The sequence below is a fragment of the Heloderma suspectum genome, chromosome 11, assembly GCF_057233095.1.
Source record: "Heloderma suspectum isolate Gila_16-S chromosome 11, 16-S_ref, whole genome shotgun sequence".
NCBI classification, from domain to species: domain Eukaryota; kingdom Metazoa; phylum Chordata; class Lepidosauria; order Squamata; family Helodermatidae; genus Heloderma; species Heloderma suspectum.
The window spans coordinates 26,167,827-26,195,484 of record NC_139468.1 but is presented as its reverse complement, the minus strand read 5'-3'; the positions used below and the strand labels follow the sequence as shown (position 1 = coordinate 26,195,484).

Sequence of the window (27,658 nt, the reverse complement as noted above, 5' to 3'; positions counted from 1 at the left end):
AGCTAGCGCCAAAGCAAGGAACAGCACTGGGGAAAGATAGCTGAGTAGCCTAAGCTCCAGGTAAGGCAGTTGGTCCCCGTTTGAAGGAGAACCACGGGAAGACCCTGAACTTATGGGCTAAGGAGAGATCCTCCCCCTTTCCCTTGGGTCCTTGGGACGCGACCGTTGTTTGCACGCCAAACGAGCGCTACGCCTCCTTTCCACGCCCTCCATCTGTTGTCGCTCCCTGCGTCTGTGCCGAGCGTCCAGCAAGCCCCCCTCCAGCGCTCTCTCACTGCCAGGGTCACTATCTATCCCAGGAATGCTGGCAGGAGGAATCTCTGCCAGCTGCTGTGCTTGTGAGAGATGAGCAAGCTCCTCTCCCACGGATTGCTGTTCCTTCTCAGAATCAGAACTGCTCTGGGGCTCTATTGGCTCAGTTTGCACCCTGACAGTAGGCTCCGTTTCGCAGGGTGGTGGGGCGGGTTGCTCCATTCCGCCACGGATTCTGGGAGCCCGAATTCACTGGAATTCGGCCTCCCTGGGATCCGTGGCGGAATTCTCTAACATCCCTAAAATAGACTGAGGGTGAGACGCTGGGCATCAGATTCCATACGTGAGGGAATATTCCCTTCAGGAGAAACACTCTGTACATGCTCTGGGGCACTTTGCCCTGGGATTTCCTTAAAAAAAAACACACACACACACATCTCCACGAGGAAAAGAAACTGTGCACATCCTCAAGGGACACCTCACTTAAAGTGCTGGAAATATTATTCACGCTTTTAGTTTTGTATATAAAGCACACGTTCTGCTGGCTCTTGTTTCACCTTCTTAAACAAACCCTTCGATTGGTTTATTTGCTGCTCCTGGGGTCAAGAGCGCTATTCATACCTACTCAGAATAAAACCCCTTGGGACTAAAAACCCCTTGGGACTCGCTCCCATCGAGTTCAACGGGACTCGCTCCCAGGTAAGCGTGCAGAGATCGGGTTGCAGCATTAATCTCCGGGCGGAGCCTTCACGGACACGCAGATCAGCGAGGAACGCAGGGCGTCCCAGGTGCGACCCCGGCCGAAGTAAAGAGGGCGGAGCCTCAGCCACGCCAGCAGAGGTGGGGCAGAAAAGGCGAAGGCTGGTTGCGCTTGCGCTTGCGCAGTGTGCTCTGAGCGGGGGCTACTCCTCTAGCTCCAGTCCCGGTTACGTCAGGGACAGAGGAAAAGAGAAGAGCGATTGGCCCGTTCCTTAAAGGGGCCCATGCTTCTGCCAGCCAATCCGGCACCGCGTTCCAAGCGCGCGGAGAAGCGCTTCTGCTGCACTTACACCTGCGCCGTTCCAGGGGGAGGAGAAAAGAGTTGCCGTTAGAACTCTGTGGTTGAGACGGAGGGGAAGGCGAGCGAGAGCGCGCGCAGGCGCAGGGAGGGGGGGAACGGGAACTGGCCGTCCTGATTGGTTCGCTTGTCTCCCCCCCCCCTCCTTTTCTCTCTCCGCCCGCCGCCGCCGGGTAACTATAGAGATAGTCTCCTGGAGAGTAGCGGGGTCGGGGTCAAGAGAGGCGAGGGCCGCGACCCGGAAGTGGATCCTCGCGCGCCGTCGAGCCGAGCGAGGGGACGGAGGGGGGAGGGGACGGAGCTGAGGAGAACAAGACGACGACGAGGACGACGAGGGGGGACCCAGGACGCGATGGCCGCCGCCAGCTCGGTGCGAGTCGTCCTTTGACCCGCCGACCCCTTTCCCGGCCTTTCCCCCACCATGGACCTGCCCGCCTCAGGGAGCAGCCGCGGCTGAGGGGGACCGAGTGACTCTCCCATCCCTCACAGACAGACTTGCGGCGCTTTTTCTTTGGGCCGCGGCCTTCTCCCACTTCCCAGTGCGGAGGAAGGGAAGGCTCTGCTAGGCTTCCCTCAAAGTCTCCTTTAATGTAGAGGTAGTCAGAGACGGCCTTGGAAGGCGTGAGGGGGCTTCTGGCCAGGTTAGGGCCTCCGTGTGTGTGTAGGGGGGGCTCCTGCAAGCTTAGGTGTCGGGGGGGGGGCTCCGTTTTGAAGGGTGGGCTTCACCCCGCAAGCCTCTAGGGTCCCTTCGGAGACTAGGGAAGCCAAGGTCTCTAGAGTGGGGTTGTAAGGAGATATCTAAAAACTGGGAAGGGATTTTGGAGAAGTAGGGATGTATTATTATTGTTGCTGTATTGGGGCATTTTTACTTGCGGGGGAGGTAAAATAAGGTCCTAAATAGGTGCTCCCAGAACTAAAAAGAAAATCTGGTGGACTGTGTTCTGCGCGCTTCTGCCTGTTCAATTTAGGTAGATCTATATGTAGTATAGGCCAGGAGAGTTGATCTTTAGTGTCTTTGGGGTTGGTTTAGTGGAGGGTTCCGCTGAGGTCATGCCAGGTTTTCAGATCTTGGTTAGGTGACACCTTCAGTGCTGAAGGTTAGGAGGGCCAGGTGGTGTGTAAGGTGGGAGACTGAAACTCGGTGACTGCAGGCTGTTGGAGGAAAACTGTCCTTATTGGGGTTTGGGTGGGAGGCGGTAGAGAATGGTCTTGGATTCTGGGAGGCATCCTTGGTTTTCCTGTAAGTAATGGACTTCTTGGATGTGGAGATCTAGATCCATTCTGGTAGCTGATAAAACAGGCTGCAACTAATCTGTGTAGCTCAGGGTGAGAAAGTTCATCATATCAGCTGTGAATTTCCCTCCCATCTCTCGTTGATCTGGTTTTCCATCAAGTGTCTCTGATGCCAGAACAAGGCCCCAGAATGAACGGTTTCTCTCTGGGTGAGCTATGTTGGCTCTTCTGCTGCCCACCTTGTCCCAGCCGCATAGCTGCCAAACTGGCTTTTCTGCCCCCAGAGCCCACTTACACTGTGATGCAGCCAGAACAGCAGGAAGGTGGGGCTGCAGTGGGGACGCCAACAGGTAGCTGCAGCCTGCACTTGACTGAACGAGCAGACTGGCAATATTCCCAAAGGGAACTGGATGCTGTGGAAGTCTTCTTCTCGCGCACAGCCCGAGATAACCGGCTGGGATGCATGTTTGTGCGCTGTGCTCCTTCCAGCCGGTATACACTGCTTTTCTCCCATGGCAATGCTGTTGACCTGGGCCAGATGTGCAGCTTCTACATTGGCCTAGGCTCCCGCATCAACTGCAATGTCTTCTCCTATGATTATTCTGGTTATGGAGTGAGCACTGGTAAACCATCTGAAAAAAACCTTTATGCAGACATCGATGCAGCTTGGCAGGCCCTCAGAACAAGGTAAATTGGGTGTTGGATGAAGTGCCTGTGAAAATGATGAAGGGTCTTTCTAACTGCACTTTTTGGGCTGCTTGCTTGTCCACTTCTCCTTTGTAGCAGAATGGCAAAACATTGCCCTGTTTTGATGTAGGTGTCTTGCCTGTTTGTCTTTTTCTCTTTTTTCGCGTTGGTGGTTGATATGACCTTGCCAGAATCCTAAAAATGTGCAACTAAGTTCTCACATCTAAGGGAGCTTATGTTCTTTGAACAGCAGCCCCCCTATGCTGCCTAGCAGATATTTTCTAACTCTGAGTGGGTTTACAAAATCAGTTTGTGATATTGCATCAGGAGCTGCATTTGGAAGGGGGGTAGGGAAAAACGCCACTAAGTGCATGCAACTCCTTAATTATATCTGAAATATCTCTTTAGATCTTGGCCTGTGGGGTTGGGGGTGTTATCGTGGTGGTTTGATGCTGTGATAGTGGGGCAAGAAATGGGAGACACAGTAAAAATGTGGTATTAAATCTATGCAAAGTGTACTTAACCTATAGTGTGTACTCATGGAACAGTATGGTACAAGAGAAGACAGTAATGGAATAGTGACACAAGAGTGATCTGCTATGCGTTATGCTTTCTTTGCCTTCTTGGACAGTCCAATAGGATAAATATGACAGCAAAAAACATTATTTTGGTAATATCCTAAGACACTTGGTATTACCTAAGATGTAGTGTCAGTCACATCATTGTACACTATGAAACTGCTTTGGTGTTGAGGCTAATACATGAGTACCACACCTGGTGTTTTAGAGTAGTAGGTGAGGAAATTTATGCAAAGACCTTTCACCCACAAAGACAGTTTATTTTTAGAAGATTCAAAGTTCAGGTACATTGAACAATCTATAAGGAACAAGGAACTTTGTAGTGTAATGGTGTTTGCTTCTAGGGCTTTGTCTTTACTTTAGATTTAGCCCTTGGGAGGTGATAGGTGGTGTAATTTTTAGTATGTGCTCCAAAGAAGCCATGACTGATCTTGCCCTGGATGCAACATATGTGCAAATGTCTGATTTGGGGTGAATGTTGAGTAGATAGTTCCGAGCGTAAATGTCGAGAGATCATTCAGGTTGGTGCTGATGGAGAAGACCAGTTGGCTTTGAGGCGGCAATCTTTCACATTCCTTTGTAGCTTCTCAACATGTAGATCAGCCTTCCCCAACCTGGTCCCCTCCAGATGTGTTCGGCTACAACTCCCAGCATCCCCCAGCCATCATAACTGACTGGGAGATGCTGGGAATTGTAGTCCAACACATCTGGAAGGGACCAGACTGGGGAAGGCTGAACCTTCCACTCTCAACTGGAAAACAATGTGGGCTATACCCGCTTACCTAGGAGTAAGCCCCACTGAACTTAATGACACTTACTTTTCAGTAGACATATATAGGATTGCATTGTTAGCGCCTTGTAATTCTTCTGTGAAAAGTTCTTGATGTTGCTTTGTTTACTGCCCCAAACATTTAAACATGTGGATTCCATGAAGTTTGGAGGCCCCCAAACCCATTACTTCATATGGAAATCCAGGTGGTAGTTGTGACTAAAAATATGGTTCTTCCCCACCCCTCCCTTCAAACAAACTTCCTTATCTGGGTGAGAAGGCTGTGACCTTTCATCTTGAATTTATGGTATTAAGGTGTGACTAATAAAAGACACTTTGTTTAAATCTGTTTAGGAGCCAGTTTAGAATGTGGTGGCTCCCCTCCCAACGGGAATAATCTTCTGTGTGCATTAAATCTGGTTTTTAGCATCTGTAACCACTTCTACAGTTTTCTGGGAACAAATTGGTTTTTGACTTAAAGGTGAAGTCAAAACAAACTTCTCCAATCCAGAAAGCTAGATTCTGCATGTTCATCATGAACAGAATGATTGATTATGTAAATTACACAAGTTATCCATATATTTCATGTAATAACAAAGAATCACTAACCCGGTTTGAAGAGAGAGACTAATTGAGCTAGCATAATCCATGCTAGCTAGGGGAGGCTCTCTGTCTTAATTGCAAATTAATGATCAAGCAGTGGAGGAGGAGGAATGGAGCTTGTGCTGTGTTGGAGAGCAGTAAGTAGATGTAAAAGATTTGAGACTGGATACATGGAAAAGGACATCTGGTCCCTAAAAAGTCTTCTGAAACTCTGCACTCTAATTCTTCAGTATATTTAGTTAGTTATTAAAGCATTTGTATGCTGCAAATTTTTAACTGTGTTCAGAGAATCTTATCTCGGTTTAAGAAGCTGAGATAGCCTTATGGCTGTGTACACAGGAAGGCTATCTACCAACCAGGAAGTCTTCCATTAACTATTGCTTCCCATTTTTATCTTCATTGGGAAACTGTGGTTAACAGCTTAAGAATAAGCCAGGATTTGAAACCATGGTTTGTAGCTGGCTTAACATCCTGGCTTGTTCTGAAGCCAGTAACCACAGTTTCCTGGTTCATATGAAATCAGGAACTATAGTTAATGGAAAACTTCCTGGTCCATTAAGTCACATCGCAGAGAGGTTGGGAGTGTGGTCAAAAGGCTTGTTCATATCTCATCTTATTAAGCTGATCCTCTGAACTCTGCACAAGCTGAACTCATCAGCTCAGCTGATTATCTGAATTCTAGATAAGCTGGACTCAGCTTATTAAGATATGATCATCTGAACTCTAGATAAAAAATATGTTCATATGGGTAAAGCTTGTTAGTGTGGCCTAGGCAGTTTTTTTTTTTTTTAAGAGAATGTTGGTTCGTTGGCACCTGATGCCCTGTTACAAACCAGATTCTGAGATTCAGTAAACTTTTTACTTATGAAATTATCTCCCCAAGCTCTGGTGATCATTCTTGGTACTTTGAGTAAGTTTGATGGATCCACCTGCAGTTCATTGGCCTAAACCTTGATCTAGCAGAGTAAAATGTCTGCTGTACAGAAACACTCTCCAAAGCAGATGTCAGTTAGCACCAATTTATAATCCATAAGAAGTGTTAACCATAAAATAAAGAAGTTCTTATGTTGTGTATTCCTATGTAAAATTCTGGTACAGCTAAAATTCTTTTCCACTGAAAGTTCCCTGTCCAGCAACCTTTACTTATGTGATATTAAAGGCTTAATTTAATTTAGGTCACTCTTCCTTGATTTGTTTTGAGAAAAAAGAATACTTCAGTATATAAGTTTGAATAATATTTTTATATTGTGCTAGGAACATTCTGATTGAAGAGTAATCTCAGAAAATATTGCCTGCTGTATAGAACTTGTGTTTTTAAATTTCTAGTTTGTTTTCATAATACCTCTTAATGACATTGTGTAAGAGGGAAGAGCATTTCAGTCTGCCTTAGAGAAAATTAAATCTGGCATTGGGCCAAGGTATACAGTTAACTGCAGTCTACTTAGGATTCTTTTTTGCATTACATTCTTGAGTGGACTTACATTCTTCAGGACATTAACAATTGCCTCTTTCTTTCTAGTGTAGAGAACATAAAATGGCATATTATCCATTATCTGAGATTGTGATGTTTGATTAAATTCTGCATCTGCTTTTCAGTGAGTGAAAATGATTTGGCTAGAAATGTAGAAGCACTTCAGGCTGGGTTTATGTTCTTGTTCATACGTGATATTTAAATAGGTGCCTGTTGCCCAATCCTACTTTTTTCGCCTTATGCTAGAATAATAGCTTGAGGAGTTAGTAAGAAAGTTAACTTATACATTGCCAAAATACGTGACGTGGATTGTGTATCATTTGCTAGGCTACATTTACAGAAGCTCATTATGAGTATGCGCCAGTAAAATGTAATAATTCTCTCTGGGTCTCCCAATTACAATTGTATTAAGTGTTGGAGGATGCACGTGTGTGTGGAGGGGGATGGGGGAGATAACAAAAATATATGTCAGTTATTTTCAGTAGAGTTTGAAATGTTAAGAGGCATTGAATAAGTGTTACAATTTGTTAAATGGAAGGACTTCTAAAGATACATTTTTAATGTTGTGGTATTGTGTGTGCACTTGGAGGAGGGAGGTTAGATTTTGATTCATCTGGAGCTGTACCCCTGTGGTAAGAATCTCCTTCAAGCTATATCCCTGTGGTAAGAATCTCCTGCAAGCAACCAACCAACCAGGGAAGCAACTGCAAATTAGGAAAAACTGGTTCTCTTCCTCCTCTAGGCCATCAGTGTGCCACAAATTACTAATACAGGTATATGTGGGTAGTTGGGTTAGTTTTGAATTCTTGCAAAGCTGCTTCATATAGGTTCTAGCAAAACTGATCATAAAGTTAGAAGTAAACAGCCGCTAATACTGTCATGGCATTAGAAGAGGGAAAGCCTTTTCTTTAATGTACCAAGGAAGGACATTAAAATCAAGTTCAAATCATATTTCCTAAACCACCATGAATATTAACTTGTTTCTTTAACAATTAGAACATATTGGCAAGCTCTCAATAGAACCTAGTACCCTAATTCGACCATTTGGTTGCTTACAGTTAGAATTCTGCAGTACAAGGAACAGATTTCTGTTTGATGCTCTCCGTACACGTGGAAGGATACTAAGCAAGATCATTTACTTGAAGGCTAAGGGGAAAATCCTGTTCTCACTTATTTGGAAATAAGTTCCATTTAGGAATTCCTTCTAAGTAAATGTTCATAATTTGGTTGTAGGTATTTAGAACTTTCCAGGAGCAAGGGCTGGTAGTTACTGGGCAAAAGAGTGTTTCTCCATGAGAGAGAAAATAATAGTTTTACATGCTATTTGATTATGAATGTTTATGATTCTACTAATGTGAGAACTAAACATATTGCTGAGCTCAGGCAGTTACAGGATATAAAATACAAAGGAAGTACAAGATCACCCATATGGGCTCCATGGATGATCCTGGTGAGGTGCAAGATGACCTCCATTGGATCCTAGGAGCTGTGGCGATTTGCTAGTCCACAGGTCTAATAGGAAGCCCCAAATAATAAATACATGTCTTATTATGTCACTTAAACCTCAGAAGTTGGATTTTTTTGCACATGGTGGTTCTTTTAACAATGTAGGAAAACAGACTAGATAGAAAAGCAGTGGTATTTGGTAAGTAATTATGATTCTGTTTTAAGAAATGTGCAATCTTTGACATGCTTGTATTAAATTTGGACTTTATTTTAAGAGAGTCATTGTTTTTACAGATTTTTTTTTTTAAAAAAAACCCTATCATAGTGACAAGCTGTTCCTCCTTGATAAAGATTGATCATTCTCAAGGTAATCCTTTGAAAGAGGATTCCCCATTCTGGCTGGGGAATGCTAGGAGCTGTAGGACTTTTTTCTGTCTAAACATGCATAGGATTGCACCCTACGAGTGTTTGTCAACTTGCACAATCAGTGGCACCCAGGAGCCATGGAAAGTTCAGGTGGGGAGGTAGAATGCCTTATTTGAGCCTCTTACAGTATCCTGGAGGAGGGCATGGCTGTCTGGCTGAAGCCCTGAACTTTTTTGAGGAGGTTCCACTCACATGGATTATATTTCTTTATTTTTCCTTCAGAATCATGTAATCTAGAAGGAGATTGGGCTGTCATTTTGGTGTTGACTTGTATCTGCATTTCAGGTTCAGCTGTGAGGTCCATTTATTTATTTATTTGATTTATTAGCTGCCCATCTGGCTGGCTACTCAGCCACTCTAGGCGGCGCAAAATACAAATAACAAATTTACGTAATCAACTGAAAAAAAAATAACAAAACAACACTGCTCGTAAAAAACCCTAACCCACTCCAAATGCCTGCCTGAACAGCCAGGTTTTTAAAGCCCGGTGGAAACTCATCAAAGAGGGGGCATGGCAGAGGTCACTAGGGAGGGAATTTCATAGAGTGGGGGCCAACACAGAAAAGGCCCTCTCCCTAGTTCTCACCAGCCTAGCTGCCCTGGCTGATCGGACAGACAGAAGGCCTACCTAGGCTGATCTTGTTGGGCGGCATCCCTGGTGTTGGAGGCACTCCTTAAGATAGATTGGGCCAGAACCATGTAGGGTTTTAAAGGTCAATGCCAACACCTTGAATTGGGCCTGAAAAACAACTGGTAACCAGTGCAACTCCTTCAGCACTGGAGTGAAGTGATCTTGCCGGCAGCTGCCTTTAATCAGGTGAGCCGGGGCATTCTGCACCAGCTGCAACTTCCAAACCGTCTTCAAGGGTAACCCCACATAGAGTGCATTACAGTAGTCTAGGCGAGAGGAGACCAGGGCATGAACTACTGTCATTTCATGACATTTCAGCATGTTCCTGTTGATCTTGATCAAAAGTGGCGCATTTCTTTTTTTACGGCCCAATCCACGTGCAAACTAGTGACTATGGTCATGATATCTTGGTCGTGGGCTCTGTGACCCTTTTGCTAACTACCTGGTTAATGTTAACTATGATACAATGTTGCATTGACCATAACGGTGGCTTGCTTGTAAAACAGAGTTTCAAACCAGGATTAGAAGCTTTTTGTGTACCTTGACAAGCATTCTTACATGCTTTGTGCCTGTGCAGATTTAGCGCTGCATCAGAGTTTGCACTGAAACTAAACAGGAAGGAGCCTGCAGAGTGTTCCCAATTGCCTTGTTGTTGTTGTTCAGTCGTTCAGTCGTGTCCGACTCTTCGTGACCCCATGGACCATAGCACGCCAGGCCTTCCTGTCCTGCGCTCTCTCCCGGAGCGTGCTCAAGTTCATATTCATTGCATCCGTGATGCTATCTAGCCATCTCATCCTCTGCCGTCCCCTTCTCCTTTTGCCTTCAGTCTTTCCCAGCATCAGGGTCTTTTCCAGAGAGTTTTCGCTTCGCATTAGGTGGCCAAAATATTGGAGCTTCAGCTTCATTATCTGTCCTTCCAATGAGCACTCAGGGTTGATTTCCTTTAGGATGGACTGATTTGACCTCCTTGCAGTCCAGGGGACTCGTAAGAGTCTTCTCCAGCACCACAGTTCAAAAGCATCAATTCTTCGGCACTCAGCCTTCCTTATAGTCCAGCTCTCACATCCATACATTACTACTGGGAAAACCATAGCTTTGATTAGACGGACCTTTGTCGGCAAGGTGATGTCTCTGCTTCTTACTATGCTGTCTAGGTTGGCCATAGCTTTCCTCCCCAGGAGCAAGCGTCTTTTAATTTCATGGCTACAGTCACCGTCTGCGGTGATCTTGGAGCCCAAGAAAGTAAAATCTGTCACTGCTTCCATTTCCCAATTGCCTAGCCATTATTAAAAATCACTAGCATTACATCTGCACCAGACCTAAAATGAAACCTGATAGACAAACACCTGCCACTGTAAGCTTGATCATGCTCTTAAATCCTGTGATAGGAAAATGTTGTCTGCATGGTAAATTTAGTGGAAAGGCTAATTCCCCTGGCCTTTTAATAACAGATCTTTACTGTATCATGTTAAGCTACCACATGCCAAGACAGCCTAAAGCAATTTCTAGCAGCACTTGAACTTGTGACAAGGAAAAAAACAGATTGCTCGCTTTATAACATCTCTTCCAAATCATGTTAGAAGAAATGTTGACACTTGGGTTTGTGAAGGCAAATAACTTTATGTGAAAAACTAGGCTTTAATCATACCTGCAAGACTTATCTTTGTAGTGTCAAGAGATTGTTTAGGAATACAGATGTAATATTCCTGGAAATGTTGAATCCATGGGAAAAACGTTTCCTGGGTATTATTAATATTATTATTATTTGAAACTTTGTGGAAAAATTGAAATACGTCCTTATCAAACCTAAACTTACTTTACTGCTTTAACAACGCAAAATGCATAATTTATAACTTAGCATGCAAAATTGTACTGTTTGGCATATTTTTGGAATTTAGAGAAATCCTCTGCACATTGTCTCAGAAGCAAAAACCCAACCTGTTCAACGGAGCATATTCTGAGATAAGCATGCAAAGGACAGCAGTCTCACAAATATATGCTTTACAGTGCCATCCTATACCTTTCTACTCAGAAGTAAGCTCCATTGTGTTAACTGGACTTGCTTCCAGATAAGTGTATATAGGACTGCAGCCTTAGTCTTGTGCAAGCAGAGGGACAGCAGATTCAGAATACTTGCATCCAGTGTCTTCAAACTAGGATTACAGCTCACCAGTGCAAGGCAAGCAGCAAGTCACAACAAAATGAGGGCCCTCTATGTTAATCTCATAAAGATGGAAGCACCGTCTAGATCGGGGGTAGGGAACAGTTCTGCGGTGTGAGGAAACGATCCTCCCATCTGGCCCTTTGCAGGCCAGATGATGTCAGAGACATGGCCCTGCCCCCTGCCGTCAGAGTCATGTGGCCCTAACATCTTCCAGTCCCCAGATGAAGCATCCCTGGCCTAGGTGGCAGGTAGAATATTGCAGCTTCTGCCTAGGCCAGGGATGCTTTGCCCATGCCATGTCCTCCCCTGGCTTCATGTGATGTGCATTGTCCGTATGAGAGCAGCATGTGAAATGACTTGGATGGCACTGAGAGAAGGAGCTCCTCCAAGTGCTGGCCAAGTCCTCCACATCCTTCCTGTTACCTCCAATCACAGCTTCACCCTGTGCCTCACTCACCTGAACGGAGATTTCTCCAGAGAGTGAGGCTTGGAGGTCAAGCCCTGCCCGCAGAGGAATCCAGAAGGGTCTGTGTGTTGGATGAGGAACCTCTGTAGGCTGGACCTCTCTAGGTACAAAAATAAGGTTTGGATTCGAATGTTGTGTATATGAACAGTGAACACTGGAATTATCATTTTCTAATACTATAGATTGTCTTACATACAAATCTTCATGTTTTACCTGGAATGAGTAAAAACATGACTTAAAAAGCATTTCACTCATTCCAAAAAGGAAACTATTTCATAGGAAAATTTTTCAGGTACCCCCAAATTTTCCAAGTTTTCTGTTGAATGAAGTGCTTGGCAAAATCCCCCAAGGAACATGTTTTCATATTTTTCCAAGTTTTTTCCCAGGCCCTCACATTTCTAGGAGCCAAACATATCTTGGAATATTGTGAGCTGTGGTGTACTTCCAGACACTGCCACCTAGGCAGTTCAACCAGCTATTCTTCACCAAGCACAGTATGACAGTCGAACTGTATTCGTATTCACAAATAAGAAGGAGGAAGGCCAACAAACTATTCAGGCTGTTCTGGCCTTGGACCCATATTGTTCTGCCATTGAGTGGTGGAAGTTGGATCAGGCATTGCCTAGTAGAGTAGGCTGTGCATTTTGGCATAGCCATGTTCATTTTATAAGTAAGAACAGCCCATAATGCAGTGCTGGTGCAGTGTAGATAGGAATGTAGCCATGTGAGCACCATGCCATCCTGTCTAACACTACCTCCCTTCCCGCCAACTTCTTCCGTGAGTGGCTTACTAAAGGGAGCATAACATTCTCATATGTGTATTTCATAGATGGCTTTTGAAAAATTGGTGCCTGTTCACATCTAGGAATTCAGTATCAGTTTCCCTTCTAGTCTAGTTTTGCAGCCTTTTTTCTCTTTATGGAACAGAGAGACAAATGTCCAACCATTAAATGGAATTTGGGAAATAGCTGAAATGACTGGTGTTAGGCCCCAAAGGGCTGGTTCCAAGAGGGTGAGCTTAACTTCTTCTCTGGCTGGTAGAAGCTTTCATCAGTTCATCTGTGATAGTTGATAATGGTGTTTTATTTCTTGTGCAGAGCCTTGAATAGGGGCTCAACTTGTTTCTGCTCTGTAGAACAGACACGTGCACCACTGCTCTCAATTGCACTTTGTACTTCGTATACAATATTACACTAGCAACCAGCAACTGTATCACAGCAGTCTGCAAGTGGTAGGAGATCCACGTGCTGTTGACTAGTCCGATTCCTCAGACGTTCAAGTTGCCTAGATACAAGCTTCCGAAACTCCAGCAATGTGCTGGAGTGGATAACGTGGTGATCTCTGCATCCGGTTTCAAATGGCTATATTACCCTAGGACAGTAATTTCAGATCACAGCCAGGTTGACCTGACAGCACCATGCTTTTTTTCTTCCTTTCTTTTTAAAGACAGCTTGAATAGAGCTCTGGGTAACTTAATACATTTTCCAGCTATGAATGCTGGAAATACTCTGGCTTGTCACAGGCTGCTGCCAGCCACTTAAAGAAGGTGTCGGAACATCAAAAAGGGCTATGAGAGTGCACTTTGCGACTGTAAGAAATGATAGCACCTCGCAGTTAGAGAAATAAAGTAGGAACTGCCTCTTGATCCCACAATGTAGGTCTGCACAGTGTGGGACCTGCAAGTTGAACGTAGCACACCAGCCATATTTCATGGTCCAGCAGAGCTTGATAAACCTGGTTTTGCTATTGACTGAGCCTGCAAACACAGGCTGGCTGTCAAGCACTTCGGAGGCCACAATACAGGGCTGGCATGCTACATTTAGCTTGGCGGGTCAGAAGTTGGCCAAGCCAGCTATAGCATATTTAGGATACCTTGATAGCTGTGTGGGATCTGGAATTTCTTTTGCCCTGTATGCCATTTTTAGACTTTGTTCTATAAATATGGGGGTCTGGGCGGGCATGTTAAGAGAACACATACATTAATGGAGACGTGCATTTTAACATCAGCATGATAACTATTGGTGGGAGGATGAAGAACATGTATTTTGCCCACTGTTGAAGTTGTAAGGAGGAAGATGTAGAAAGTAATGTTTATGAACTAAATTACCTGTCTCAAAAACCTAGGGGAAGGAAGAAGTGACTCATTCAGAGAAATTGGTCTACATTTACTCAGTATTGGAACCGATATAGACCTGATGCTTTAGCAACAATGCATGTCCTATCAGTAAGCTAAATTGATTTCAATATATGTGGTTTAACATAATAAAGATACAATACAACATATGTTTAGACAGAAAAAAGTCCTACAAGACTTTTCTGTCTAAACGTGCATAGAATTGTGCCCTAAAATAGCTTTGTATTCTCTTCTTTGATATTGTTCATGTTAATTTTATGTAATATATATGAGCTGAAGAATGGATTACAAATCATAATTTGTATATGTTAAGCTCAATTAAAGAAATTATGGAAGTCTAACTGCAGGATGCAGAAGTTACTCACCCTGAGTCCCTAAGAAGATATGAGTTGGACTTGTAGTGTCTGGTTAACAATTCAGATTAGCCAGATGGGAATTATACAAGTGGCCAAGCTTTATAATAAATTAATTGGAAGTTGGTGATAACTGTTGTCAGGAATGTTCATATGACCAACAAGCATCACAAGTGGTGGTAACTACTGTTATGGATGGGGGTGCGGGGGGTGGGGTGGAGATTTGTTTCCATGAGCAAAAGTGCTGGCATATTAAAGGGGATTTGTCCACAACCAGTGCACACAGTTACCAACAGAGTTTATAATTATTTTACTACTCTGTGTGCTTGCGCACATGTGCACATGCATCAACTAATGCCATAACTTCTTGAAAGCATATTGCACAACCAATGAAGGGAAAAAATATTTGGGCAAGTATATATATTTCTCCGTTCCTGATGAAAAATGTGTACTCACTGTCAAATTTCTGTATGAATGCAAAGTTGTGTTTAGAAATTGGGCTTGGGTGTGGGGAACTGTGGTTCCAACCTTGTTCTATTAATTAGCTCACTAGGAGGCCTTGGGCAAGTCCATCAGTCTAACCCATCCCAGAGAGCCATTGTGGGGATTAAAGGAGCTGCTTGTTATGCTGCCATGAGCTTTTTGGAAGTGGGGTAAGCTAAGTAGATAGAACTGTTGATTGACTCCTGAGAAGGCATTTACTCTATTGTCTCAACTGGATTGTAAGTTTCTTGGGGGCAGGGGACTGTGTCTCTGTGGTCTTGATTTATACAGCTAACTGATGATGCTTGATGAATTATAGATGAAGCCTAGCAAATAAGTTCACAAAAGTTACTAGTTTTAGTAGCCTGCCTGCCCATACATAGCAATGTAAGTTACTTCTACCATATCATGGTATCATGTAATTCAGTTCTACCATATAGCCTGAAAGAAAAAGTACCAGTTTTAACTATAACTTGGATATTTTGTACTGCCTGTTTTTAGGCAGGTTAGTAAAAAAATATGTGCATGTGCACACTTTTTTAAAAAGTCCTGTTTGGTTTCCTGGAGGCACTTCTTACTCCAGGTGAGTAGCTGTTTACAAGCCAGATAAATGTGTTCCTAAAGCATGCAAACAGCAAAACCATTTAGAGAAGCATGTTTCCTATTCCAGAAAACATTGTGGATTCTGTACTTCCCTGAAGAATGGAGAGCAGAACTTCCTCTGGTGGGTATCTGTTGCAGAAGTATTCCCCAGAGACTGGCTTTGTATAGGTCTTGTACATCGATCCAGTAAAAGAGTATATATAATGGAATGTAGCTCAGCTCTTCTGAATTATTAATACTTTGGTCAGTGAAGGGAGTCTTCAGTGGGCAGCCAATGCTTCCCCCCTTTGATAAGTAAGCTTTTAGATTTCTAACATTCCTTTGCTACAGGGCATCTTTAATTAAATGTGACTAACTCAGTTAAAGTAACTTCAGTGCTTTGTGTGTGGCTTTCTAAACGGAGCTGTGTATGCTAAAATGGTATTACACTTGGTGGTGGTGATCTCCTCATTGTGCCTCTAAAAATAAGCCACTGTGGTAGGGAAATAGTACCAGATAATGCTTAAGTCCTACATGTTACAAAGTCTTAGATTATGTTCATGGCAATGGTTGGGTTCCTTACGAGAGGAAAAAAGGCGGGATATAAATGCAATAAATGTATGTATGTATGTTACTTAAGTTGAACAAACCCAGTAGTTTCTGCTGTCATTGCTCAGAAGCTCATAGAAGATCCAGTTCCTGTACCCGGCTCCTTCCCCTGCACTTGCCCAGTAAGATGACCAGCAGTCCTGGGAAAAGGGATCAAGGAGCACACTGGCAAGAAATAAAAGATCCAACTGCCATTGTTCATCAGCTCACCCAAGACACAGCTGCAGCCTTGTCTCCTCCCTCTCTGCCTTTGGACACTGAAAAGCACTGCAGTCTCAGGAAAAGGGACAGAGGATATGCAACCCCAGAGCAAAGTGTTTTGCGGGTGGGGTAGAGGCAGTCATAATGTTATTGTACTGTATTTTTATATATATATAAGCTGCCTCAGGGATCCTTTTGGTTCCAAAGGTGGAAAAGAAATAAAATAGACAAGTAATGTCCTTGACTTCCCGTACCATTCTCAGTGAGAGTTGAGTCAACATCAGCATGGGGTGGGAGCAGGAATGTGGACTTCCTTTAGTAGAGTCTTGCACACAAAAAAGGAGACTTTATTTTCCTTAGTGCCCAAAGTGTTTTAGCTTGTCTCAGTCCTTACAGCTGCCCTATAAAGTAGGGCACTGCAACCCACATATTGTAGATATGGGAACTGATCTTGAGATAATAGCAGATTGTCTAACATCACCCGTTTGTGGCTGAGGTGAGACTTCAGCTGAAGACTGAAGCTCCCTGCTTGTCCGCTGAACCACCGTGGGTCCCTCACACTACTGGTGAACCTGATTATTTTTTTAGAGGTTGATTACCAGACCGCTGCTCTGCTCATCTATTCCACTGATCTTCCTCTGCTGCTGCTGTCACATTGGACAGCATCTTTGTTTCCAACTTTAAAGGGTTAAATCTCCATGTGCCAGTGGTGTGTATTTTTCACAAAACACTGGGGTCAAATGGTAAGGAAGTGAGATGAGCAGATGCAACCATTGCATACTTATTTATCTGGACTTGAATTGTGAAGAAGAAAATCCTTGAAATCTTTCCATTAGTGTCTCCTCGTGTAGCAGAATAAACAGGCTTCTGATGCCGTAGAAGTCCCACCACAGCAGGATACCTGTAGCACAAGTACATTTTGTAGCAAACTATACTGACTCTCTGGTTTCTTCATACCGTTTTTTTAAAGTGCTGCAGTTGTGGTCTTCAAGCCATTAACCTCTGCATTTCCTTCCTAAAAAAGCAGCTAGTGTAAATACGTGTGTTATGCTAACTACCGCAGGGCAAATACATAGGAATAAAACACAGTATGCCAAGTTCCATTTTAATGTACCAATGCTGAAACAACAGCCAGTTTACAAACTTTCAGGTTCTCTGTGGGTCTAGCTCTGTGAACTCTACAGATTTTTGCTGTACATTCATTGCAAGAGAAGCAGCTTGCTTAATCCTAGCTCTTGGGGGGGGGGGGTGTCTCTCTTTTCATGACTGCTCCCAGTGAACTAGAACAGGAGATTTTGATTACAAGTCAGTTTGTGGTTGCCTTCTGTCCTGAACCAGTTCTAGACTTCTGCTGAGGCCACACACCTTTCTGTGTTTGTGTCGCCATTTGGACTGTCTCCTCTTGCCTTGGTCGGAGTGATAAGGGCTACACATGGTGTTTGTATGGCTGCAGTGCCATTTGAATACCTGTTGGTGGTTATTTGGACCCAGTGGGGCTCAAAACTGGCAGAGTTGTGGGTATGATTTTCAGGCAGAGTTGTGTATGTCCTCTCCTCCACTTCCCTTCCCCCTCACCCCTGACCAAAACAGGCTCTGCACTGTAGCTTTCAATGCTAGCAGAACTTAAGCTGCTTAAATGTCCTGGCTCATGTACATGAGTAGGGCCAGCTAAGGTGGAATATCATAAGGTAATTATTACTAGCGCTTGCATTTTTATTTATTTGCTGGACAAACAAATACTTCCAACAGATGTTTGATTCTAGGTATCCAAAGTGGTCAGAGCGTATTTTTAGTTTTACTTCATGAATGAGTTGAGAGTTGCCATAAACCTTTGAGATTTGCTTACTTTTCAGTAAAGAGCATAACGTTTGGCTAAATTTGTTCTTTTAGTCCAGGGCTCATCAACTTGTGGCCCTTCAGATGTTTTGGCCTACAACACCCATGATTTCTCAGCATTGGCTATGCTGGCTAGGGCTGATGGGAGTTGTAGGCCAAAAATATCCATCCATCCATCTATAAGGCCTCCTGCCAAAGAAAGGTGCTCAAGGTGGCTACATCTAGAGTACCACAAGTTGCCCACCCTTACTATAATCGTTCAGCCAAATTAGTACACTTTATCTCTGTTCATTCCTGCTCCAAAGATCTTCACAATGTGATAATACCTTAACTCAGGTGGATAAAACATAAGACACTTGGCTGTGGTTAGCTACATAGCTACTGATTACATATGGATATAAGTGAAAGCATCTAATTTTTAATTATGAAGAAAGAGGTGATGTAGTCATCTGAATGACTGAATGGAGTTATTGGTATTTATGGCGACATATGGTTTGCATGTCATGGTAGCAGTTCCTGGATTTTTTAACCCAGGAATTTGGGAAAAAGCTTGCTGGCTCCCATACATTCATCATTTCCATTTTCAATTAACAACCCAGGAACACCCCGTTCCTGGGTTGTTTCATAATGCCTAAATCCAGAAAATCTGGGTTGTTTGGAAGTTAAGCAGCCCAGAATTTCTGGGTTCACATATGATGAAACAAAACAGGAACAGGTCATTCCTGGGTTGTTAATCAAAAGTGGAAACAACGAGCATGTGACACGCATGCTTCACTTATCCCAGCAATTCCTGGGTCAATAAGCCAGGAATTGCTACCATGACGTGCGAACTGGGTCACTGTCTCAAGGACCAAAATGGTCCAAAAAAACAATCCAGTAGCCTTCAGGTCTAATAGACATGTTTCTTCTATTAACCCATAGGACACAAATGCTTTTAAAACATGGTAGACATCAAGAACTGGCACTCACAGAGCCCAGTCTGGCTAATGAGAAGTACTATCCCACTCCCCTAGCTAATCCAGGAGCAAGAAGGGTTGTGTGTGTATGTAGGGAGGGTGTGGTCCCTGTGGCCATGAGATTGGCTAGTAGTCCCCTTACAAAGGAGACTAGAGGATCCTCCCCCCACTTCCAGTAAAACTTAATTGTAGACCGGACATACATAGGGCAGAAACACATTTTTTCAAAAGAAGGATGTGACTAAAGGCTATACTACTTTTCTAAAATGCTGTTGATGTTTCCTGAGTTAAGCAAATGTGAATTTCAAAGAAACTTCAAAATCTGCAGTTTAATCCTAATTGACCTTGTTAGCAATGTGCATTGGGATGTTGTTGGAGACTTCAAACTGAAATGGGTTACACTATTGAAGTGTGCCACTGAATCTCAACAGGCTCCAAATTGAGGTGTGCTTCTCTGATTGCTTCTGCAGTTATGACTCTTAAGACCCATGACTTAACATTTGGGTAAATATCATTTAAGGATAAAATGCCTAAAAGTTCCTTCTGGGGAGCAAGTCTTGTTGAACTTGGTGGGATTTAATTCCACTGAGGGAACATTTAGGGCTGGGCTACATGATAGTTGTACGTAGATACTGTAGGTGGCTTGGTTTACTCATGCTTGTACATTTGTTTTAATTTGTCTTTTAATATGTAATTGTGTGCTTTTTATATAGGACTTGTTTATTTTTAATGCTGTGTATACCACCCTGAGATTCTTACCAGATGAAGCGTGGTTTATACATTTTAGAAATAAATAATGAATAAAATTGCTTGGTTGCTCTACACTTGGTATCAGGCAGATCAGTGTGTGAACTGATACTCTGTTGAAAAGCTCTGCATTTGAGGACATGTGACCATTTTGTCTAGGTGGACTGTGGGCTGTCCATGTGTGGTTTAGGATGTTAGATCTGCGATGGCTCCTTCACCCATACAACTCATCCATACAACTTGATGTGACAGTCACCACAAGTGATGAACATGTATGTATGAACCAGGTCTACATTACTATGGAATTGTGTGATCAGCTGACTGGTTTCTAGGTTTTCTGAATGAAAAGTATGTTCATATGCTGAAATGAAGTGAAAGAATATGCTTATTTGTGGAAGCAACAAAGTATATTACAGCTATGAACTATCTTTCCTATTTAGAACCATACTGTGTTTAGAATTGCTTAGTTTGGGGGTGTAACTGGGGCTTGTCCCCCATACTTTCTACTCTCTGGTTGAATGATGTATAAATACCTTGGGTTGGATCCAGATTTAGTCCTACTTTGAGTAGACTCGTTGAAATCAATGAGGCTACCATTGGTCAGGACTAATCAGTCCCATTGATTTTAACAGGGCTATTCTAAGTAGGACTACATCTGAATCCAACCCTTGTATCAGACTTTCTCAAAACATTGATTAGGATATTATAGTTTATACTTTCAGCTTTGTATTTTTACATCATGTTCACCCTGTCTCTTCCCCCTCCCCCTGGGAATGTGTGCTCTCCATCCTGTTGTTTTTGGGACTCTTCTGCGGAGATGATCTTTGCAAGAGCAATTTGATCGCATGTCCATAAATTTTAACCTGGATGTTCCATATGATCACATGGTTTTCTGTTTTCTCAGAGACAAAATCCCTTTTGATTCAAAGAAGGTATTTTAGGAGCTATTCTGTAACTCCTTGAAAATGCACTGAGTACTTTTAAGAAAGACAACCAAAGAGCTGTCTGGGATGTCTGCTTTGAGCAGATAGTTGTACTGTGGGTTACATACTTCTGTATTAGAGCAGTGCTCTAAAACTTCTTGAATATTACAAAATATCTAGGAAGCTGCATTACATGCCCTAAAAAAAACCTTGTTTATCAATATATACACTGGTAGTCTGTACTGCCATGGCTGTTTATGCTTTATGTAGCGTGTAAAAGAGCTTCCTTCACAAACGGTGTCTTCATAACAGCCTTATAAAATAGATGGTGGTTCTCATTTTATAAGTGGGAAAACTGAGCCAGAAATAGTAACTTGCTCAAAGCCACACAGGGCCTTAGTAAAGACCTCGGCACTGCTTCATGGTTATGAATATTACAAACTGAATTCTATATTTTTGAATGCAACCTTCCTTGTACCCAGGCCTGCAAGAAAACTAGTGTGCAGGTACTATCACCATATGCACATCTACTTGCCAGAAACTTTTCCTATCCTCTTATGTTATTCAGTACTAACTCAGCTCGCTGTCAGCTTCCTCCTGTGCTTTCTTGCTCTCCCTTCTTTGCCCAGCCATCATTAGATTTCTTCACCTGCACACAGGGCTCAGAGACTCCAACAGCTATGGGGTTGGCTGTGTAAAACCTTTGCACTTGGCTGAAACCTGAAAGCTGTGAGCAGTAGCAGGGTCGGTGTGCTTGGCCTCAAATGCATTTCTAGGAATGTGGCCTTATCTTAAATCTGTTTATGCAACGAAGAAGCCTGTCATGGTGGTCGCTGTTCAGATGTAGAAATTAAGACCAAAACGGGAGGTCATGTCAGATTGCATGGCTGATAACCTCGCATGCTTTTTCCCTATTTTCCTCATGTGTATTCCTACTGCCATATCCTAAGTGGGCAACTTGTTCTTTTTTTAACATATGAGCTCTTATGCAGAACTGTAGGAAATAGCCAGAGTACTGAGCATTTACCTATCCTTGACCAAAACAAGTGGTCTAATAACAACCATCAAAATGCCCTGATTTGACAGTGCTAACACATTTGAAATTTATATCTAGAAAATAAAATCTTCTGGTTATTTATTCTGGAACCATTCTGAATATTATTATTTTTACCTCTGTGTTCCACCTCTCTATCATTGCAGGTATGGTGTCAGTCCTGAAAACATCATTCTGTATGGACAGAGTATTGGAACCGTTCCCACTGTGGACCTGGCATCTCGGTATGAGTGTGCAGCTGTAATCCTTCATTCGCCCTTGATGTCTGGTTTGCGGGTAGCTTTTCCGGACACTAGGAAAACATACTGCTTTGATGCTTTCCCAAGGTATGTGCAGAATTCACTCCAAGGGAGGCATTGTTCATTGATAATACTTAAATTGGGTGTGTATCTTTAAAAGCAACAACAAAACAAGCTAGGTCATGGGTACACTGAATCAGGTATTGCTGTGATGACCTTAGCGGGGAGAGAGAGAGTCTCTGTGTGTTAGGTTGCTAAATAAACCTGCTCTATGAAATGTCTCCAGTTCTTTCTGCTAGGTATCTTTTCCATCATCATCATCATCACCATTATTATTATTTCTATACTGCCACATAGCTGAAGCTCTCTGGGTGGTTTACAGAAGTTAAAACATTAAAATACAATATAATGCTTATCCTGAAGATGGCCCACAGCTCAGGGAAGAGCACATGCTTTGCATGCCAATGGGTTGTAGATTCAATCCCTGGCATCTCCGAATGAAAGAAACTTTAGGTCAGCCTTCCCCAACCTGGCTCCCTCTAGATGTGTTGGACTGCAGCCAGCATGGCCAGTGGCCATGCTGGCTGGGAATTATGGGAGTTGCAGTCCAACACATCTGGAGGGCGACAGGTTGGGAAAGGCTGCTTTAGGTGAAGGCATGGTAATGACCTCTGAGACCTAAAAGAGCTGCTGCCAATCAAAATCGACAGTGCTTGGCTAGATAGACTTGGTATACAACAACTTCATATGTTCACATGTAACGTTCGTGGTCACCATATACTCTTTAACTTGAGTCAGTATCTCACTGACTGTGAATGCATTGCTGAGCTCTGCAAATCAAAGGACTTCAGTATTCCCATTGTAATGCATTTTTTAGTGTGACCTCTTTAAATATTGTAGGACGCTAGCTTAATTTTTGCCCCTACTACTACCTTACAAATAATGATAGAGGTAAACAATTGGATAATGTCCAGTAGTATGGGAAAATGAAAAATCCCATTTCCCCACCCAGTCATGAAAACACTTGGTTAATTTCTTCAGAATTCTAAACTCACATACATTGAGTGTTTAGGGAGAAAATGGGACACCTGGTTACCATGTGGTTGCTGCTGTAAAGCTCACTTTCCTCAGGCCTCCTAAGAACACAGGAAGAGCCAAGACCAAAGGCCTGTCTAGTCCAACATCCTCTTTCCCACAGTGGCCAACTAGATGTCCCTGGAAAGCCCCTTAGCAGGACATGAGGGCAAGAACCTGCTCCCCTGAATTCAGAGACATGCTGGTGGTAATATATTAACTGTCATCCCTAGTAGCCAGTGATGCTGTTATTCTCCATGAATTTGTCTAATCCCATTTTAAAGCCAACTAAGCTGGTTGCCATAACCATATCCTGTGGTAGCAAATTCTATAGCTTAACTATTCATAGTATGAAGAAATACTTACTTCCTTTTGTTTGTCCTGAATCAACCACCAGTCAGCTTAATTGGATGATTCCAGGTTCTAATATAATGAGGACTCCAGGTTCTATCCATTTTCTGTCATGCCCCCCTTTTTTCTAACCTAAAAATCCCTGAGCACTGTGAACTTTCCTCATGAGTGCAACCTCTGATAATTTTGGTTGTCCTTTTTCTGCACCTTTTCCAACTCTACAATATCCTTTTTGAGATTCAACAACCAGAACAATACAGTTTATTCCAAGTGTGGTCACATCATAGGAAAGGCATTACAATTTTGTTGGTTTTATTTTTGATCCTTTCCCTAATTGTGCCTCCTGATGTGAGCTGTAATTCTGTAGAGAGCTGATATTCTGCAGGATCAGTCGGTGCCCACAACTTAGGAAATGCTGTGTGAATGGAGTCAACAGTTGACTGGCTGCTAAAATTAGAACCACCACAGGGTGGGGATGGAAAATAGAATCTTAGAGGTCACCATGTGATAAGTAACACCTACAGTTCCACTAATGTAAAATTCAAAGTCGTCAGTCAAAATCAATAACTTGAAGGTACCTTTCTCATTGTTTGGAAGGGGGGCATGGGTGTTTGTGTAGTTTAATGAACTAGATTCTGTAAGGATCTTTCAGTAGGCTGCTGTTTTCTACCAGAAGTGGCTTAATAAGTACAGTCAGGGCCAGAAATATTGGAACAAGGATAACTGTTTTGGCAGTTGGCCTCTGTACACTACCACATTGAAGTTGAAAGGAAACACACCCAGATGGGAGCGAAGTCAGGACTTTCAGCTGTAATTCAAGGGGTTGGACAAAAGTGGGGCACTAACCATTCAGGAAGTACAGCCAGTGGCATACACACATCCCCATTGTTGGTGGCTCATAAGTCATGGAACGAATGGCTGACAAGCAGCTGCATGGCCAGGTGTGGCCTGTTTCCTGGGTACCCCATGACCAATCAAGCAGATAAAAGGCCTGGAGGTGTTCTGAGTGTTACATTTGCATTTGCTAGCTGTTCACTGGAACTCCCAACATGAGGTCCAGAGGTGTCCATGTGAGTGAAGGAGGCCATCATTAGGCTGAGGAAACAAAATAAACCCATCAAAGAGATAACAAAAACAGTGAGAGTGGCCAATACAGCAGTTTGGGACATCCTGAAAAAGAAAGAAGTAATTGGCAGGCTCAGCAACAGCAAAAGGCCTGGAAGACCACAGAAGACAACTAAAGTGGATGACCGCAGAATTCTGCTCATGGTGAAGAGGAACCCTTTCACAACATCTAGCCAGGCCAAGAATGCTCTTGAGGAGGTAGGCATGTCATTGTCAACATCTGCAGTCACGAGATGGCTTTATGAATGTAAATACAGAGGCTTCACAACAAGGTGCAAACCACTGGTAACGCTCAAGAACAGACAGGCCAGATTAGCCTTTGCCAGCAAACACCTAAAAAAGCCTGCCCAGTTCTGGAATAAGATTCTTTGGACTGATGAAACCAAAATTAACTTGTACCAGAATCATCATCATCATGGCGATCACTCGTGACCGAGTAAGATTGTCTTCCAAAGATAGAGTCTATATAGATAACTCTTTAAAAGGATTAGACAGATTCATAGAAGATAGGTCAATCAACACATTAATCTCTAGCAGTGGGTCTGCAGGTGGCTGTAAAGGCCGATTCTGGATCTACACAGCCTCCCACAGTGAGGACATAGGTTTCCAGGTGGAAGGCGGTCATGATGAGGGTTTGCTTGACGTGCCTTCCACTGAGCTCGTTTCTCCCTTTCGCTCTGTACTCATGCTTCTTCAAAGTCCATAGCGCCTTTAATATAGGCTGACCTCCAGTTGGAACGCTCATGAGTTACAGCTTCCCAGTTCTCAATGCTTATGTTACATTTTTTAAAATTAGCTTTAAGAACATCTTTAAACCTCTTTTGCTGTCCACCAATATTCCGTTTTCCATTCATAAATTGGGAATAGAGTAACTGTTTTGGAAGACGATAATCAGGCATTCGAACAACATGGCCGATCCAGCGAAGTTGATGTTGGAGAATCATTGTTTCAACGCTGGTGGTCTTTGTTTCTTCCAGTACTCTCACATTAGTCTGTCAGTCTTCCCAAGTAATTTGCAGAATTTTTTGGAGGCAGCACTGGTGGAATTTTTCTAGAAGTTGGGAGTGGCGTTTATAGACGGTCCATGTTTCACAGGTGTACAGTAAGTTTGGTAGTACAATGGCTTTATAAACAAGCATTTTGGTCTCCCTGCGACTGTCCCAGTCCTCGAACACTCTACGCTTCATTCGGGAGAATACTACAGTCGCAGAGCTCAGGCAATGCTGAATTTCAGCGTCGATGTCAGCTTTTGTGGAGAGATGGCTGCCAAGATAAGAAAAGTGATCAACATTTTCCGGCATCACACCGTTAAGCTGGATTGATGGCGCTACAGAGGGATTGGTTTGTGCTTGCTGGTAAAGTTTTTTTGATGTTAAGCGAGAGGCCGAGCTTTTCATATGCTTCTGCGAAGATGTAGGATAGTTTGGAGATTTTCCTCTGAATGTGCGCAGATTACGTTATCATCAGCATATTGAAGTTCTATGACAGAGGATGTAATTACCTTACTTTTTGCTTTCAGCCTACTGAGATTAAAAAGTTTTCCATCTGTTCGATATATGATTTCTACATCAGTGGGAAGTTTCCCTTCAACAAGGTGTAGAATCATAGCGATGAAGATAGCGAATAAGTTTGGAGCGATGACGCATCCCTGTTTAATGCCTGATCCCATTTTGAATGGATCACTTTGAGAGCCATTGTTATCTAAGATTGTTGCCATCATGGAGGAGCCGCAAGATGTTCACAAATTTATTAGGGCATCCAGTTTTCAGAAGGATGGTCCAGAGAGCAGTACGATTTACAGTGTCGAAGGCCTTAGTCAGATCAATAAACGCCATGTACAGGGGTTGGTTTTGCTCCCTGCATTTTTCTTGGAGCTCTCATGTGGTGAAGATCATATCCACTGTCCCCCTGGAAGGGCGGAAGCCATTTTGGGATTCAGGGAGGATGTCTTCTGAGATAGGTAGAAGGCGGTTTGCGAGGATCCTTGCCAGGATTTTGCCTGCCTGCCGTAGCGAGAAGGGAGATGCCTCGATAGTTTCCACAATCTGTTCTATCACCCTTTTTAAAGAGAGTGATAATTATGGCATCCCTGAAGTCTGCTGGGATCTCCTCCCTCATCCAGATTTTTTTGATGAGCTTGTGAAGCTGTTGTGTAGCTTCAGGCCCACCTACTTTAAAGACTTGAACAAGGATCCCATCAGGTCCACTAGCTTTATTATTTTTCATTTGGTTAATGGCTTTGCTGACTTCCTCCAAACTAGGGGATACTGCAAGCTGATCTCTGGTTTGTTTTTGTGGGATTTGTGAGAAAACCTCATCAGCCACAATAGAGTTACAGTTAAGGAGGTTGTGATAATGCTCTTTCCAACGCAGTGCAATAGACACTTTGTCCTTTAGAAGTTCGGCACCATCTATTGAGCGTAAGGGGTTTATACCATGGTTTGTTGGTCCATAGATAGCCTTTGTGGCATTAAAAATCCCCACGCGTCATGGGCATTTGCAAAATGCTGGATTTCTTGAGCTTTCTTTATCCACCAGGTGTTCTTAAGTTCTCGAGTTCTTCTTTGGACCTCAGCCTTTGCACTGACGTAGATTTTTTTTTTCTTAGCGGCACAGTTGATGCCATATTTGGAAAGCTTTCCTTTTCTTATCAATAATATGTTCAATCTCCCTATCATTCTCATCAAACCAGTCCTGATGTTTCTTAGTTTGGTATGCGATAGTTTGTTCACAGGCTGCGATAATGGAAGTCTTCAGTTTATTACAGTGTTCCTCAACATTTTCAGGGGGTTCCATAGGTGGATGTTCCTTGAGGGTTGTTTGAAAGCAGGCTCACTTAATAGGGTCTTGAAGAGCTTGGGTGTTCATTTTACGCCTTGATTTTCTTCCTTGGAGCCTACGTTGAGGGACAATCTTAATAGCCATTGTGGAATGAATTAATTGATGGTCTGTCCAGCAGTCGTCAGCACTCGTCATGGCTCTAGTGAGGAGTACATCGCAGCGATCTCTGGCACGGACAATTACATAATCTAGAAGATGCCAGTGCTTTGACCAGGGGTGCTTCCATGATGTTTTAATTTATTTTTCTGACAAAAAAGTGTGTTGGTAATGACAACATTATGCTCTGCACATTTAGTCAGAAGTAGAATTCCATTCTGGTTGCTATTTCTGACTCCTCCTTTCCCAGTGGTCCCCGGCCACAAATCAA

General features: G+C 43.2%; 1 protein-coding gene across 1 annotated transcript in view; it reads left to right on the top strand.

The window, feature by feature from the left end:
• The first annotated feature begins 1,563 nt into the window (after positions 1–1,563).
• The window catches only part of ABHD17C (abhydrolase domain containing 17C, depalmitoylase), a 33,838-nt gene continuing 7,743 nt past the window's right edge, over positions 1,564–27,658 (top strand). Inside the window, exons 1-2 of the mRNA XM_084817264.1 lie at positions 1,564–3,229; positions 21,808–21,987. Of these exons, the coding sequence (XP_084673390.1) occupies positions 2,712–3,229; positions 21,808–21,987 (698 nt within the window). The 5' untranslated portion in view covers positions 1,564–2,711. The remainder of the gene's footprint in view (positions 3,230–21,807; positions 21,988–27,658) is intronic.